Source organism: Urocampus carinirostris, chromosome 13, assembly GCF_059441175.1.
Source record: "Urocampus carinirostris isolate Australia breed hairy pipefish chromosome 13, RoL_Ucar_1.0, whole genome shotgun sequence".
Taxonomy (NCBI): domain Eukaryota; kingdom Metazoa; phylum Chordata; class Actinopteri; order Syngnathiformes; family Syngnathidae; genus Urocampus; species Urocampus carinirostris.
Window position 1 is genome coordinate 13,640,265 of NC_142361.1, and position 17,694 is coordinate 13,657,958.

At 39.3% G+C, this 17,694-nt stretch overlaps 1 protein-coding gene across 6 annotated transcripts in view; it reads right to left on the reverse strand.

Moving 5' to 3' along the window:
• Positions 1-3,660: 3,660 nt before the first annotated feature.
• Positions 3,661-17,694, reverse strand: part of ccser2a (coiled-coil serine-rich protein 2a) — a 37,587-nt gene continuing 23,553 nt past the window's right edge. For 2 of the 6 annotated variants that reach the window (XM_088351541.1, XM_088351543.1), the window contains 4 exons: positions 16,137-16,301; positions 11,736-11,820; positions 8,833-8,872; positions 5,311-5,511 (listed from right to left, as the gene is read on the reverse strand). In XM_088351541.1, the coding sequence (XP_088207667.1) occupies positions 5,460-5,511; positions 8,833-8,872; positions 11,736-11,820; positions 16,137-16,301 (342 nt within the window). In that variant the 3' untranslated portion in view covers positions 5,311-5,459. Of the gene's footprint in view, positions 5,512-8,832; positions 8,873-11,735; positions 11,821-16,136; positions 16,302-17,694 lie in introns of all 6 variants that reach the window. The other 4 variants (XM_088351539.1, XM_088351538.1, XM_088351540.1 and 1 more) reach the window with 3 other exon arrangements.

The following is a 17,694-nucleotide window of genomic DNA, read 5'->3' on the forward strand; positions in this document are numbered from 1 at the left end:
ATCGGTCGTATAAATTCAATCAAAATGATTTATCTCCCTAGATTACTCTATGCCAAAACCTTCCCATTTTCTTTATAGCAGCATTATTTAGACAATTAGACTCTATAACTTTGTCCTTCATTTGGAACTATAAGACAAAAAGAATCTCAAAATTACACCTAGATAAATTAAAATCTGATGGTGGGATGGGTTTACCAAGTATGCAGACACTATTACTGGTCTGCCACTGTCAGGCCTCCTATGTTTTGGGGACAGGGAACGCCTGGTGACGTGCCCCCAGATGCCCCTTTGTGGTTAAAGGTAGAAGCTGCCTCGCTCACTAACTTCTCTCTGCCAGCCAAGCAATTGTAACAAGTGGAAAAACCTGTCTCCACTAAATACTTGAATTTTGTTCTAAGACACTCGATCAGAGTTCTGAACCAGGTTAGAGATGTTCTGGGTTTACCTGTGACCTCTATATGGACACCAATCTGCTGCAATCACTTTTTCTTACTTTACGATCAGATTAAGTTTTTCATACCCGGAGAGAGAAAGGTTTATCTTCAATTGAAATTTTATATATGGACCGGCAGTTTGCATCGTTCACACAGTTGCGGGATAAATTCAACTTAGTTCCATTTCTTCTTCAAATTAAGCATCGTGTCCGATCTAAAATCCAGAATTTTGAAAACCGCCCAGCAGAACATGTATTCTTTATTCTGGAAAGCCTTGCTGGTTCTAATAACCTTGGCGCTGTTGTGTTTGACGACTAAATGAGTGTTTCTACAGAGAGGATTAGGGAGGCTTGGGGACAGGATCCAGGTAGCAACAATTCTAAAGTCATGTGGGACAAATATTTAGCAACAGTACATTCCTGTTCTGTTAACAGGAGACATCAGCTAATTCATTTAAAGTAGTCCACTGTCTAAGTCCAGGCTACACAGTTTCTATCCTTCCGTTTCTCCACTGTGTGATCAATGTAAAATATCTGAAAGTATGTTATCCCATGCTTTTTGGTCCTGCCCCTCTCTGACTGGATTCTGGTCCAAAATATTTGACTGGTATGCTAAGGCCTACAACTAGAAGCGCATCTAGCCATTTTCAGCTGTTCACAGTCAACGGAAGGCCTTCCTGTAGCTACACAGCGCTCACTGAAGCTGGGAATGACTGTTGCCAAAAGATTGATCCTGTCAGAGTGGAAGTCACCTATTTTTCCTTAATTTCAGAGGTGGGTGGCTAACATGCTGTTGGTCATTCGGATGGAAAGTCTGAGATTTCTGAGGACCGTCTCGGCCAAGAAATATCAGGTAATCTGGTGGCCATTTCTCACCTACCTGGAAAAAGCTAAGGTGGACTGAAAAATTCAAAGTGTACCCCATCTTCCGTTCACAGAGTATCTATTGGAGCCTATATGGCCTTTCATGTGAGAACTACAGTATGGAGTAGCTGTTTTTTTTTTAAGCTGCAGTAGCTGCACTTGAACCCCGAACCTCTGCACCGTGGGGCTGTGCGCTAACCACCCATCCGCTGTGCTGCCACTGTATTTCTTTTATTGCAACAAAAAACCTGTATGAAAATATTTCACCATAGCACTTGTTACTCATCTAGTCTCGCGACCCGGCTGTTGATTAGAACCTGTTGAGGAGAAAAAGTAATAAACATCAGCTTCTGCAATTTCTCTTCGATCTCATGACCTCAGAAGTGTGTACCACATGCACTAACCACTTTTCTTTTTTTCTCTACATGTCTGTGTATTGGGCAGCACTGCGGCGCAGTGGTTAGCGCGTGTGCGGCACAGTTCTGAGGTCATGAGATCAAACTTCCTGTGTGGAGTTTGCATGTTCTCCCCGTGCTTGCGTGGGTTTTCTCCGGGCACTCCGGTTTCCTCCCACATTCCAAAAACATGCATGTCAGGTTAATTGGCCGGTCCAAATTGACCCTAAGTGTGAATGAGCGCGTGAGCTGTCTGTCTCTGTGTGCCCTGCGACTGGCTGGCAACCAGTTCAGGGTGTCCCCTGCCCACTGCCCGAAGATAGCTGGGATGGGCTCCAGCACCCCCGCGACCTTACTGAGGATAAGCGGTGCAGGTAATGGATGGATGGATGTCCGTTTGTTCTAAAATGCAAAATATAAATAAAATATTCAAAAAAAAAGGTATCACTGTACTAAAAGAATGAAGGAATTTGACAGCTCCCGTCTTAAAGACCCTCAAAAATGTCCCTTCCAAACTTCTTCAGAAAAAGAAGTGCAATAGAAATTGGACAGACACATAGACGTCTTTGTAAGGTTAAGAAGGTCTTGTACTGGATCTCATTAGTGCTTTTACAGTGCTACAGCTGTCTTGCATACACTTGCAGAGTACGCGCACAAACACGTGCATGAGACAGTTTCATCTCTCACAACTCATCCACCTTTTTTGCCGTGACTCACTTTCTTTGCACAACTTGCTTTCAGCCTCCGCACTCGACCTCCCAGGGCCTTTTCAGCAACACTGTAAAGGTCACGACGGTGCCACCTTTCAAACGGCCACTCTTCCGCGGGGCAGGGGAGTGGCTGTCACAAGGTGCGCAGTATTTTTTTTCTAAGATTAGAGCAAAGAGGTTAAAAGAGACAAAAATGTCTTGAGTAAATGGGACACCCGCAAATGTAGACACTATTTTGCGGGTACTATTTAACCAATTTGTTAGTTGAGGACTTCTAAGGAGCTTATTTTTCAGACTACAGACCAATGTTCTTGCTCCTTGCTTGGTATTGCCTCCCCTTTCTCTTTCTAGTCTGGTTAGAGCCTGTTTGTACTGTTCTTTGAAGGGAGTAGTACACATAGTTGTAGGAGAACTTTCGTTTCTTGGCAATTTCTTGCACGGAATATCATTCATTTCTTTGAACAAGGAGAGACTGTCCAGTTTCACAGGAAAGTTCTCTTTTTCTGGCCATTCAGAAAGTTTCATATGACACACAGATGCCATGCCCCAAATACTCAGCTAGCTCAAAGGAAGGTCAATTTCAAAGCTTCTTTGACCACCTAAAATGGTTTGAACTGTGCTAAAATAATGACAAAAAAGTTTTTTTTTAATCACCCTTTAGCCTTCAAACGCAATTAATTAGCAAACACAGTGTACTATTAGAACACTGAGGTGCTTGTTTCTGGGAATGGGCCTCTATACACCAATGTCCATGTACGTAAGAAGTAGACATTTGCAGCTAAAATGGGCATTTACGGTTTACTGTTGTATTTCTGTTTAGTTTCATGTAATCCCACTTGAATTTTTCTTTTAAAAAACAGTTATATTTCCTTGGAAAATTAAGGACATTTGTAAGCAACCCCAAACTTTTGCACGTTAGTATACATTTGTCAATAAAACTCAAAGGTAGGGTGGTTGTTTGAGATGTCCTTAAAAAAGTTGAAAGTTAAATAGCTCCTCTATTAAATATGTGTTAACGTTCCTAACTGAGTTCAAAGAGACCTCATCTTTTTCCATCGCGCCTATCAGCTCCTATCTTGGCAAAGCTGTTAAGGGCAGAACACATTAGTAAGGAGGAATGTGGAGTGGGGGAGTGCTGGACACTCATGTCATACTCGACCCTGCAGGGTGTTTTTTGTTATTGTTTCCATTTGTAAGTGTAGCATGTGAAATAGTGAAAATAAGAAGGGGCCTGCTTCATATACAGTCCAAACGCCAACCCTACCCAAAGAGTTTATTCAAGCACGTCTAAGAAATGCATGTACAGTACTTGCAAAAAAAATCATGAATAAGCTGACAGAGGCTGCAATGATGACACAAGTCAGGAGATGGCGTCTGTGAGTAAAAAAAATAACTTACAGGAAAGCCTTGATCATAGTGAAAATGGACTTTAATGGTATCAAATCTGCAGATTTTCTTTAGGGTTTCAATACGCCACCAGGTGGCATCAAAGCACAGGCTGATTGGAAAGCAGTCACATCACAAGTATCAGCAGGTCTTTTCCTAATTTAGCATTTGTGTGCAATTTGAAGAATTCTTTAAATGATCTATTATAAACCACTTCTTTTTAAGGCTAAGCTAAAATAAGTTCAATAAATATACATATATTTTTAATCTTGGTGGAAAACACCAACCATATGAGAAGGATTGTCTGAAATGATTGTGGTTATTTTAATAAATGAGTTAATAATTAATCAAACAATTAACAAGTTAAAAATCTTAAAATAAGAAAGATATTCTGCTAGTTGGATACGGTTTTATTTTTGTAGTGTATAGCTGAGCAGCAGGCTTTGTTATAAATCCCATTAAATACTTATAAAACCAACTATTTAAATAATATTGTGCAAGCTGTCAACGAAGCTATACATTTGAATAAATACATTTACCATCCATTAGAGGTGGCAGTCCTACTTGCCCACTCCTGTGCATAACATCTGAAAAGTGACATGTCCACAGAATTACAGGAAGTTGAGATGTTCATCTTGCTACACCTTCTAAATGGGCAGCTCTTCAATTCTGGTTCAACGTGCAGCGTGATGCTCCTTAAAGGTAATTCCAAATACTAGAACATGTAGCATGTGAGAAAATAGTAATTGTTTTTTTGCAAAAAATCTATATGTATTTTATCGGGATATTTCAATTATTATAAAAAGAGCATGTCTTGTCTTTGTCGTCCTGAGCTGTGAGTCAAAGGAGCAAGACCAGCATGCTAGCAAACCAAAAAAGTCCTCAGATGCTAACGGGCAACTAGCTGGACAAAGTTACACCAAAAGCGACAGATGTGGTGAAAACAAAAGACAATCGCAGAAATGAGCAATACTCAATTGCTGTTCACTAAATTCTACAACTGTTTTGGAGCTACCCTCACCTGTTGTGTTAATAGAATTCACTGTTTTAAGAGTGTTGTGTTACTTCAAGAATTTCACATCTATGACAAATAAGTCAGATGGGTCAAGTTTGAGGCAAAATTTCTCAAGTCACCCGGTGCATGGAATATTTTGCACCATATTTGCATAATTGTGGGGAGGAACACTGCACATTCCGTGCCAGAAAAAAAAATTGTTTGGGAATACCTTCAAGGAATCTTTGGCTTGGGGAGACATGAGCGACCGGAAGCGGGGATGATCTTCGCCATCCCCCTGAGCGTCCCCTGGTCGACCTTTTCTGGGTTCAAGATCCTGTCAGGCAGAAGCGGCGGTGAGCGAGACGCCACAGCATTGAAGCAAGGGAGGCCTCTGGACGGAGGGGGAAGTTGCCTACTCCTGACAAACGAAGGCTTCGAGGAGGAGGATTGTCTATGAGGCTTGACTGCAGGAAGTAAGGAAGGCGTGGTGGAGAACACGGGGTCGGGTGCCGCTGCCGCAGGGGCCCAACGTGGGGTTGAACCCCCGACGCCGTGTCGATTTGGCTGCAGTGCATTCGTCAGGGCCAAAGCGAGGTCATGTTGAGGAGCGTTGGCATAAAAAAAGCCCCTTGCGTTCCTCCTCGTGTCACTGCGGCCCTCGGTGGAGGGAGTTTTTACTGGTCTTGCCGGCGGCGAGTGCTCGCTGATGTTGAAAGGTATTTGAAGCTAGCAAAAAGAGCAGAGAGAAATCCAAAAGATTCAAAAATGAGGATAAAAAAGTTATGAAACAGCATAATTAGGCAGGCTTGAAAATGATATTTTTTGATGGTGCTGACAGGTTTTTTTTTTAATGTTTGATGTTACACAGACATTTGAATATTCTTCAGCTGCAAAAGGAAATTCGGAATTCAAATAAGTCTGGCTTGTTTATTTACTAAAGATCACAGCCTGCTTGCTGCGCCAGTGGCCTACCAAACTATTCCTGGAACGGGAGAGACAAAGTCACAGAGGAAGCCCTGATTCAGCACTTGGAAGAGAATAACCTTGCGTGCCGTGCGAGCGAGTGGATGGAGGCGCTTTGTGACGGGCCGCTTCAGACGAATGCAGCGACGCCTGTGTCACAAAGTGCTGAGCTGCTAAGCAAGTGGGAAATTGTCAGGACAGCCACAGCACACCGTGGAAGCACTATTGACATTGTGCACAGGGCACTAAGAGTGGCCATTTATTAAGTTTGAATGGGCTTTGCCATTACCTGCCAAAATAGGATACTGATACTGTAAAGTAGCGTGTCAAACAAAACGCTCACAATTGGTTAAACGGACAAAATTATGTTTTAAAATGAGATGATCAAATCTCGATCGCATCTCTACTCTATTTTCTGTCCTATGTTCAATTCGGTTGCAAAAACACAATTGTTTTTGAAAGGGATTTCACAGTTGGGTAGAAAATAATCACAATTAGGTATAGCTACAAGGCTTACCTAGGCTACAGGGTTGTCAAACTCTTTAGACCAGGAGCCAATTGATAAAAAAAAAAAACATTCTTAAAGGGGTCGGACTAGTAAATTAATGGCATCAAAAGTGTGCCTTAACTGAGTGCCTGGAGTCTTTTCATAGGCTTACATTACATTTATTTTATGGCCCAAAGTTTGCTCCAAAGAAAATTATCTAATCTCTTAAAATGTTTGTAAAAAAACAACCTAACATGTAATGTTTTTTAATTATTGTTTTTTTTGCATTATATTTCAAACAAAATGAATACATTTTAAGGGACCGTTTTGTAACAAACGTTTTAATTGGGTTGTTCAATATAAAATCGTGTAATAGTTTTTCATTTGTTTTGAACAACACAAACCCCCGAATTCGTTTAATCCAATTAAGCCAATTTACTGCAAACGGTCAACCAGCCCGTTTGTCAAGTCAACAATGTTAGCCATCAATTCCAAACAATTCAACTACACTGCAAGATTTAACCTGTAAAGAACAACTCTGGCCTGCCCGTCACATTCCCACCAAAAACATTTTGCGCTCCGAGGTTATACTGACCTCCTCTTAGGAGCTCAGGCATCCCAGAAGGAAGCCGAAGAGGCTTATTAGAAAAATCCAGTCAACAAGAGGCGATAACACAGCTGCCGGGGTCAGAATAAAAGCTAACATAGCACCATCAGTGTTCATCTGGCAGCGGGTAAATACAGCTTCCCTCTGACCTGTGACCCAGCAACGGGATAAACTCCTACTTGGTTGTGGTTGAGGGGTATATTGCGCTCACACTTTATTTACTCCATGAGTCTGAATCTGCCCCGAGCCATCTTCAGCTATTAACAACATGAAGTGTGTTTTAGCACAGCTATTTTTTGAGGACGCGTGAAGACTCTGTTGGTTTGGCTATTGCCTTTGGCTTATTTCTATGCAACCCAGATGACATGCCTAACTGAGGATACTCGAGACCACAGCGCCATCTTCTGGTACAACGACAAATTTCTGTTGAAAAAGTGTCGGTTTATTTCTGCTGCCAGCACAAAAGGAAGAAACTAGAATGTGTTTGAGTACTCTAATATGGTCCATAACAAAATATGTATCTGCTTACAAATACAATACCATAATAGCCATTTTATTTCAAAAGATTTTCATTTAACAATGTTTTTTTGGATTTCAATGAATGCGAGATTGTACTAGATAGATAGATAGATAGATAGATACTTTGTTCATCCCCGAAGGGAAATTCACATTTCCAGCAGCATCCCTGAGCTGAGAACAATCGAGAACAATCGAAAATAACACGGGAGCTGCTGGAAGTTTCTCTCAATTTTGTGTCTAATTCAGATTGTTTAGCATGGGTGTTTTCTCATGACCAAAGTTTTACTGTGGGATTTGCATTCCTGCTGAATTTGCATGTAATGTATCCATCCCTGATACCAGCCCAAATTTAAGGATGTGTGGAAAATTTGCCCAATTTTTTAAACAATTGTTATTGGCCACTCCAAGAATTTACAATTGAATTAGATTTTTAAACAAAATAATAAACCAAATCGACAAACATCTACTATAACAAGTCCAAAAGGCCTCCTGTGCAAAAAGTTCAGACAGCAACATGTTTTTAAAATCAATTTTAACAGACCTAACAAAAAATAACAACAACAAAACTAATTCCTATATTTGTTTAAAAATCTAATTCAATTGTAAGCTTGAATTAATTGATTCTTCAATCACCATGCATACACACATATGTTTCTGATTGCTGTTTTTTAAATTACAAATCAATCAAATTACTAGTCCAGAAGTACTTTATGGTATTTCTAAATTTGGTTTTCAATGGAGACAAAAAAATATTTCAAAATGTACATTACTTTAAAATTTCAGAAACTGCTAAAACGATAGAACACTATATGTTGTGACTCATGATCCCCGAAGTAACTCCTAGGCCGCCACGCTTTTCCAGAATCAGGTGAGGCCAGTACATCATCACTACACAATACTTATTGAAGGTACTAATTTGAATTTCAGAGCAGCTTTGGAAAGTTTGAAAGAAGAAGCGCCTCATCGGAAACGACAGTCATTTAGTATGAGAACTTGCATAAATGATAAACATGTGGAGATGAAAGAGATTAAAGCATGCATAAAGCATTAAAAACATAAGATGATACGGATGAAATAAAAGCAATGTAACTAGGGGTCCTCTGTCAAAGTGTTTTCTTTATATAGAATTTTGACTGCGAACGTGACTTTGTCAGCATGACGACAGTCTACGTTCGGAATTTGGGTAAGGAACAAAGCTTCAAAGCACCCCTTATGTGGACAAAAGTATTAGGACACAACTGTTGGTGAACGATTGCTCACCAAACACTGTCAGGAGGAATACAGAATTACCAATGGAGAAAAGTTGTCCCAACACTTTTTCTTGACATCAACTTAAAGCACAAAAAAACATCAAAGTAAAAAAAATGTTCCTAAACTGAAGCTCTCAAATATGAGTGAACTCATGCAAATGAAAGAAGGGCATGCTTCGGAGTCTTGGTTGACTGTTCAGATGTTAGAGGTGCTACTGTACCATGCCCGGTCAGTGAAGTACTGCACTAGGTGCTCCACTCCTTGCCAAAGTCATTGTGTGTGGGCAGGCAGAGTAAAGAGGGGAAGATCAGAAGAAGAGGCGTTAGAAAATGGAGTACGAGAAAATAAAGAGAGGGGGAGAGAAAGAGATATATGAGAAAGGGGAAAGAAAGATACTCACTGCAGCCGGCACAAATTTAATGCAAGATTAAAATCGCAAGCTAATGCATTTAAGAAAGCCCCTTTCCCAAAAAGAGTGAGGTTAAAGCAAATACAGTTTACTGTCAAAACAGTTAAGTTGCAACAAACGATTAATTAAAATATTATCAAATTGATGGCAAACTATTTCATTATTATACGGACATCTTTCAGATATGAAATTCTACAAATCCTTGGAATACCAGTATTTCAACAGTAAATATTTCCCATTTTTATTGTGGACAGTGGACTGTTTATTATTTCACCACTAGATTTCATTGTATGGGTTAGTGTAACTAAAAAAGGTTGCTAAAAAGCACAAGAAAATACAAGAAATGCACCATTTAATTTATCAGATTTTTGCACCGTCTTTATGAGGTTCTTGGGAACCCGTACCAGCAAGATGGCAGACAATCATATCAGCTTCCTCTTGATGTTATGTCATAAAAAATACACTTTTATATAATAGTCCGTGTAACTTTGCTAATTAGTCAAACATTTTTTTTATTTTTACCACAATAAGGCAATAATAAAACACAATGTCCCTTTAAAAAATGTTGAGAACACACACTAATTTAAGTTGTAAACAATTTTGTAAATTTCATCTGTTTTAATACTTACTTGTAAACACCAAATATATTTTTATTTCGCAACTAATTGTATGCCTCTAATGTTGCTTTTTTCAAAACAATGATCACATTTGTACACATTTTTCTGAAGCTTTGTGGCTGGACCAAGCCAAGTCATTTATCATCAATTGTTTTTTCTTTTTTTAATTAAACAAAATAATTGAAATTTTAAACAGCCCAAAATAAAACGGTCAATTAAAATGTACAATTGAATAATGATCATAATTTTGTTAAGAAAATTGTGGCTTACGTGATCTGAAATACTTTTTGGGGGGTTAAGAAATACTGGAGTTCAACTGGGCTCCAAAGCTAACTCACGTCCACGATGCTGCACAGACTACTTGATATGTTTGCTTCTTGTACTTTACGTCCACAAGTATTGCAATCTCATACAACGGGTAACACACAAAAAGCGAATTTCAAGCTCTGGAAAATGAAGGCCCTCGTCATGAAATGGCAGCAGACCGAAGGCTGATGAATGCCATCTTCTTGTGGAAAACGAGCAACATTTTCACTGCACTTGCCACTCACTCCACTCCCACCGGTGTTGGCGGAATGAATGCAGCACTGATGCATTTGTCAAAAAAAAAAGACGGATAAAATGAAAAAAAAAATCTCAAGAGCACTCGACAATGCCAAAACAACCCGAGGTGTTCGAACAACGCAACGCATTTATTTCACTTCGCTTCTTGATTGAAAGAGCCCGGCGTGGGTTCTCTGCTTTTCTTCCAGGCTTTTTTTTTTGTTTTTTCGCACAGTGTCATGCGTTTATTATCACTGCCATCCATTAGTCTGTTGTTGATCTCCTTTCCCATAGCTTCATCACATCTTATAACACACCATGATGGAGGATTCTCTAATGGCTGAGTGCACTTTTCGTAAGTAAAACCTTTGTACCTTTTTTGTTTATTTTTTTTTTGCTCAGCAACTGATATAAAAGGACATTATGCTCATTTACAGAATAACTGCACCTGGAAGACAGGAAAACAGAACACCACAGAGGATGCATTCTGTACAAAAACAATATCCAAGTTTAATTACTGTATTATTGTCACTAAAAAGCACTCAAGATTCTAAGGCATCCTAAAAATATAGTCTTTTGTAATTTATTTTACACATATAAGGTCCACTGGACTGTTAGGCACACGGATCTAAGACAAATATGGTGGCTATTAGTGTAAAAGTTGCGCATTTTACACACTTGTAGTGTATATTAGTGCAATTATCAATCAGTCAAAGAATGTCGCTGAACAAAATCGCGAAACATTGCATGTGACAGAAAGCCAACCTGGGTCCGATTAGATTGTGCCGAAACCTAACCACTATAGTACTTTTAGTGATACAGTTCACAAACAAATAGGCATTAAAATTGCACTCGTCACACTATTTATACTCATGGTGCCAGAAGAGAAACGAAAAAACGCACGACAAGGAAACAATTCTTTTGTGTATCTTATTTTGGAGAGAACATCGTTGGGCGTCGCCCCAAATAATACGCAGAGAGGAGATATGGCGAAAAGGGAATGCGCTTTATTGCATTCGGGACACGTTCAAAGTTCCAGACATTCAACATTGGTCTTTATAGTGTTCCCAAATCAAGTTAAGATATCTCGTGAAGGTCGTCCGCCCAAATCAAACTTACTTATTTAAATCTTTCAGGATGTATTCCTGTTTTCTTGCTTTATCCTGTTATCTGTATCATTGCTGGACAAGTGGTTAAGTGCCAGCGCTCTCATCGCTACAACCAGGGTTCGATTCCTGTTGCATTTAATTTTTTGCTATTTTTTTGGTCAGCGATGTTATTCGAATGATGAGTCATTGCGCAAACTATAAAAGCTGTATGCATTTCCAATCTTATTAACCATATTTTGCGATTTATAAGGCTCACCGGTTTGTAAGGCGCACTTTTGCATTTTTGGCCAATTTGGGGTTTTTAGGTGCACTTTATACCCTGGAAAATACGGTGAACCCCCGAAATACAAGCCTGGAAAATGCTTGAGATGATTTTGGGGCTATATTTTTTGAGGTATAAGGAGCCCTACGAAATAGACAGCAAGCAAGCGTGTTAGTGACTCACTCTGTCTGCGCTGGGGCATGCTGGTATAGGTCAAGGCCTGGTGCTGTGCCTGCCATGGTGGCAGAGAGGGGGTGGGCAGCACACCCTACGCAGAGAGAAAACACACAGTGCAACAAAAAAAAAAAGCTTGATGACAAACACACACGCTCCAGTGTCATATTGTTAAAAAGGACAAAGCACAAAAACAAACAATGGCAAAAAGAGTAACGCCTCATCTCGAAAATAAAAACAATAAAAAAAAATCCCTCCACTTGTGAAGCATTTGCAGACACACAAATGTATGCACACACAGGTTGTCTTTCATGTGCAGATACATTTTTAACTGTCAACCAGTCCGCAAATAGAGCAGCATTCATAAACGTTGGTGTAATATCAATCTACTGCACTGGTGTCCAAATGTAGAAAAAAATAATTTCAACATGTCACTTTAAAAAAGGTAAGACGATATGCATAACAATATGGAAAATGTTCTGTTTTTAACAGAAAACAGTCTTTTGTTTCTTATATAAGGTGCACTGGACTATGAGGTACATTAAATTTACTGTTATTGCTATAGTTGCATGAAAAAAACATCAGAAAATAATGGAAACATATTTTATAGAACATAAATTATCATTGAAAAATATTGTTTCACCATTAAAATAGAATCATTCATTCATCAAGTTTTTACAATTGGACACCTGCAAAGAAGATTGTAAAGGATGCCAGATCGTTAATTTGACTCTTTTATTCATTGTTGATCGTCATTTTGACTATTATCCACTGTTTACATCATAGTCACTAGCGGAGAAAAGTTCTTTTATTTCCAAACCCTTTGGGGAAGATCTGCTTTTGTTAACCCAGAAGATTTAATAAAAACAAAGGGTTTTTTAAGAGCTGATGTGGAATTTGGAATTGTAAACGTTTGTTGTACAGTTACTATTCTCCTTGTAAATTCAAAATGTATTCTCTCCTTTTTTTTGAATGTTTACGAAACCATAAACTTATGAGTAGAATTTCATTGTAAATATGCATTTCTCATTTTATTTACATTTTTAGGCCTATTAGGCGCACCAGCTAATTTGTGGCAAAATTTGAAGAAATTACAGTACTTTTCATAACTATAATTTTCAGTATGTGGCCATTACGTTTTAACTCAAACTGTTTTACTGTGGTACTCTTTTTTAAGAACCTCCAAACCTGTGTTCACACTGCTTTTTATGAAAGGAGTGACTCATTGGGTCTTTATTCCCTACTAAGTTGTAGACAACTGAGACATTCTTTATTTCTCACTTCAAAATTTCTGTTTCTTTTCCCAATACTCCAAAATTACCTGTAATTTGCCTTTAGAAATTTTGCACTGTGGTTCCTCCATTATTGAATGCACCAAAGGGATACAAGGCTAAAACAGCGTGCAAGGAAAAATCTTGCACAACAGTGTTAAACGTCTGAGGCACCTCATTCTTTACTTTTTGATTGAAACGACCACAGAAAATATGACGTCACGGTAAAGCTGTCAGCAATGCTCTCTACAGTTCTATTCTAATAATACAAAGACAGCGTATTGGCTAGAAAAAAAAAATAGGCGCTTGTGGATATTTCTTGGCAGCAGTTGCTGCCTGCACTCAAGTATTTTCATTAAAGGAAGGAAAGTCTCACGCTTTGCTTTTCAAGCACAATCTAAAATCATAGACATAGAGTGACAGTTTACGAGAAATCTTTGCAGCGGAGCTCATTAAAGTTGGCCTGAAATTGCAAGTGACATGTTGGCGTCAACACTATAATTAGACGCACGCGTAACCAGCGACGTTCCAAATTACTGAAATCACAACAGTTGTTCTTGTTGTTTTCAGAGGATCTGAGTGTGCGAGTAAACATTTCCCCTGCTCATGATTGCCTCTAGGAGCCATTCGAGAATATTGCACCCCCCCCATACAATTGTCATTTAAACAGCAGTTATGGGCGAGTCTACGAGCACAACCCGCTGTGACAACTGTTCTTGCAGTTGTTCCCGCAAACATCATGTTTCTTTGTAAACAACATAAATTTGGACTGAAAATTACACTGGCAGCAAATGAGAATGGGTTTAATGGGGATTTATGGAGAAATGCTTGATAAAATAATTGACATATTCAGAATATATATAATTATTTGGGTTGTAGGTGCACCGGAACCTATGAAAACCGTCGCCAGGGAAGAGGCGGAGCATACTTCATACTAACACCCATTTAATCCCAAAGAGATTTTCTCAAACCAATAGCACCACGCTTTCCACTTTGCCTCCCTGGGGCGACTCAATTTTAGCATTAGGTTAGTGGAAAAAAGACATAATTGCAAGCTGCTGGCCTTTGACATGAGGCTGTAACTAAACTGATCCATTCAGCACAGTGCTCAATAATGTCACATGGAGGCACTGTGCTATTCAAGCTACCATTATATGGGGACACTTCAAATGCAACTAAGAAAACTGCACAGAAAGGTTACATGTCCCACTGACTGAAGAGTTTGAGGCGACAAGAATTTCAGAATGTTTCAATTATAAAAAGACTTTCAGATTCAAAAAATGCATTCAATCTTAATCATTTCAGGACAGAGTAAAAGAGAACTGCAAATCACTTGGCTGTCATCAGCTTTTATGTTTGCAATTCTTTGAAAATCCCACATTAGAAAAACAAAACAAAACAAAAAAAGGACGGAAACATTTAATAGATATTCATGTCTCTAATTCTACACTTGCTAGTACTATCGCAAAACTTTTTGGGGGTTTACGCTAAAAATGATAAGGATCCCCGTTGAGAAGAAATGGGCTGGATTTTCTCGTTGCTCTGGCAACGGTCTAACCACATGCTGATGTGCATGGTTGGGGGTGCAGGGGGTTTGTTACGGTGCGTTCAAGGAGCTCAAGCACTTCAGTTTATTAAGGCCCAGGCAGCATGGGGTGCGGAGACTATCTTGGAATGGCTATGTTTATCTTTGAGGCCTTCGCTTCTACGGCCGAATCAACCCACTGCTAAAAACTGCAGTTTTTATCCGAGCCAGATCAGGAAGCTTCTTCTGCTACTGGTAATCACGGAAACCGGTACTATCTGTTTAATGTGGGGGAGAAACCCCCACCTTAAAATCAGTCCTGGAGAGGGATGGGCGCCGGCAGTCTGCTCAAGACACACCAAAGGAAGTGGTGCGCAGACAAATGGTTAATGTATATGTGAACAATGAATGGTGAATGTGTATGTGAACAATGAATGCATTTTTAATGGAACTATTTGTTTTATTATTTATTAATCCATTCAAGTACATTATTTTAAATGATTTGTTTTATTTTGAGGGGAACCATTTCATTTATTATCTAGTACATTATTTTTTAATTTAAGCATTTAAATAATCTGAATATAGATACAAAAATATGCAAAACGCAGTCCTTCTATTGGACAAGGAGCCTTTAAGCCTTATGTATGTCCCAAACGCAGGAAGGTAAAGTGAGCACCACAAAGTTTTGAGAAAAATATGAAAGCCTCAAGTGATGTAAAGCATATTGTACAATGAGAACATGGACAGAACAGGCCAACTAAACTTTGGAACACTGAGTTTTTCCCTAGAGATTTAGGATCTAGTATCAGTATTGTCACACACTTCGCTGCCATTCAATGCCAGGAGCCGGCTCATTTCTGAAGAGCAGGGTGACACTTTACACCTGAAAATAACAGCAACTAGATGATAAAGGTGCTGTAACTAAATCAAATCAGGAAAGTTCTCCTGTTACTGTTAACGATGGAAACTATGTTATCTGTTTCATGTGTGAGGCAAACCCCTATCTAAAAGAATGGCCTGGAGAGGGATGGGCGCGGCCACGCCGTACTTGCCCGAGGAACACCAAAGGAATTGGTGCCCCTACAACCTAGGTTGCTTGAGATTTTGTGAACCGAATTGTGAAAATAAACTCTAATATCAGGGACGGTGCATTAGCAGTGTATTTCAATCACTGGCATGTTGTAAGTAAAACAAGGCAAGCCTAGCCGGCATGCTAGATTTGCAACTAATAGTAAGCACGTTTCAAATTTCAGAAACAAAGAGTCTGATCCATTAGACCAATTAGTGGTGGTGGAACAGCTGGTTTGCTCTCAATTCTCTTCCACTTCCTGTTTACCTCTGTGGCTCGTTCATCTCCACCATCATTTTAGTGTGCCCCTCCACAACACAAACAGCTCGCCCAAACCGTTAAAAGCGTGAGGCGGAGTGACAAGCCGCCTGACAGGCTCGTAAAGCATCCTCCGCCGGGAGGTCAGAGCTTTGCGCGCCTGCCAAACAGGAAGGTGACGAGTGACTCAGCAATACCACCATCAGCCTGCCTGTGTCGTTTTTTTTTCAAGTGGCGAACACCTAACAAGCAAGTAAAACAAATAAAATAGTATAAAGAATGTGCACCTGGGCATGGATGGCGTGTGCATTCACAGCGTGACTTGGGGATTTCCAATGGGTCTGGGTGGCTTTGTCACAGGGGCGGTGCCGCCGCTTGTCTCCTGGCTGTTTTAGCAGCGAGGGCGCCCTCTGCTGCTGGCACCGGCACTGCACTTGACAATCTCGATCAGGCTGAAAAAAGGGCCATAAAATGGCAACTTTTACAAGGGACTACTATGAATGTGGACTACTATATCAAATAACTAATTCTGCCGTAGGCAAACAATAATCTTTAGAGGGATCAAAACAAAACTAGTGAACGCTCCAGCCAAGTGTATTTTCTGTTTTAACAACATTTGTGTGCAACGAGGCTGCCCTAATCGCTTCTATTAAATAATGGAGAGCTTGTAATGCTTTTATTTGATATCAGTTTTAGCCGTTGGAGTTTTCTTTTCTTTTCTTTTTTTAAAGATCAAGTAAACTGTGTAGCTAGAACATTAGTACAGTATTTATTCAGGTATAACACACATTTATTTTCTTGTACCTAAAAAAAACTATGTTAGGTGTGCGCTATACATGAGGTTTTACAGTATCTGTGCAATAATTGACTAGTCAAAAAATATCAGTGACCACAATCTCCAAAAATTTGGATGCAACAGGAATTGAACGTGGCAGCAAGAGTACCGAATCCTAGATTACTAATGATGTAGATAACAGATGAGGCAGTAGGTTTGATCTCGGAATCACAATATTTTTAGTGGCAGTACCAGAGAAAAATGTTAATTTCGTTGTGCATTTCACATGTCACAATGACAATAAACTCTAAAAATAAGATTTGAATAATAAATTCTAAGAGTTTATGCAATATATACCACTGTTCAGCATTTGGCTCTCAAGCTGCCACGTTTAAAGTTTGATTCCCATTGCGCCAAATCGCTAAATTTAAGCTGAGAAAAAGTGAAACAAAATTGTTTACAAATATTTAATTAAAAATCAGGTGTGTGCGTTACACACAAATAAATGCGGTATTTATCTAAAAGTCATAAACGTCCAGACAATAGGAGCCGTGTCATATTTATAATCAAATAGTTTGCTTGCATTCATATTGCAAACAGAGGGACCATTTTCACTAGCCCTACTGTATCATATTTAACTCTCAAATTATAAATCATCTTTTGTAGAAAAGGCTCAAAAGTTTAAAGCTAAATCTCACAGCATTTGCAGCAAAGCTGCCAACTCGACAACTCTCCTTTGAAAATGAACAAAAATCTCAAAGAGACTTCATACATTTCGACAATTGAGCCAAATTGTAACTTTTTCAATTGTTTCCAATCATAGTAAGCTGAAGTTGGATTTAGCAAGCATTACATGATGATGTTCAACTGTTATCCATTCTTATTGCGTGGAGTGTGTCATTTTCCAGCAACAATCTGTCGAGTTGGCAATCAAAACCTGTTCAGTATTTACGGTTGCAAATTGTTGCATTTGTTGTCAATAATTTCCAAAGATTTGTAAAAGTAAAACCCAACGCGACATCAGCGTTCAACGCTACTGATCACGGTTTGGTGCAATTGTAACCTGTGCA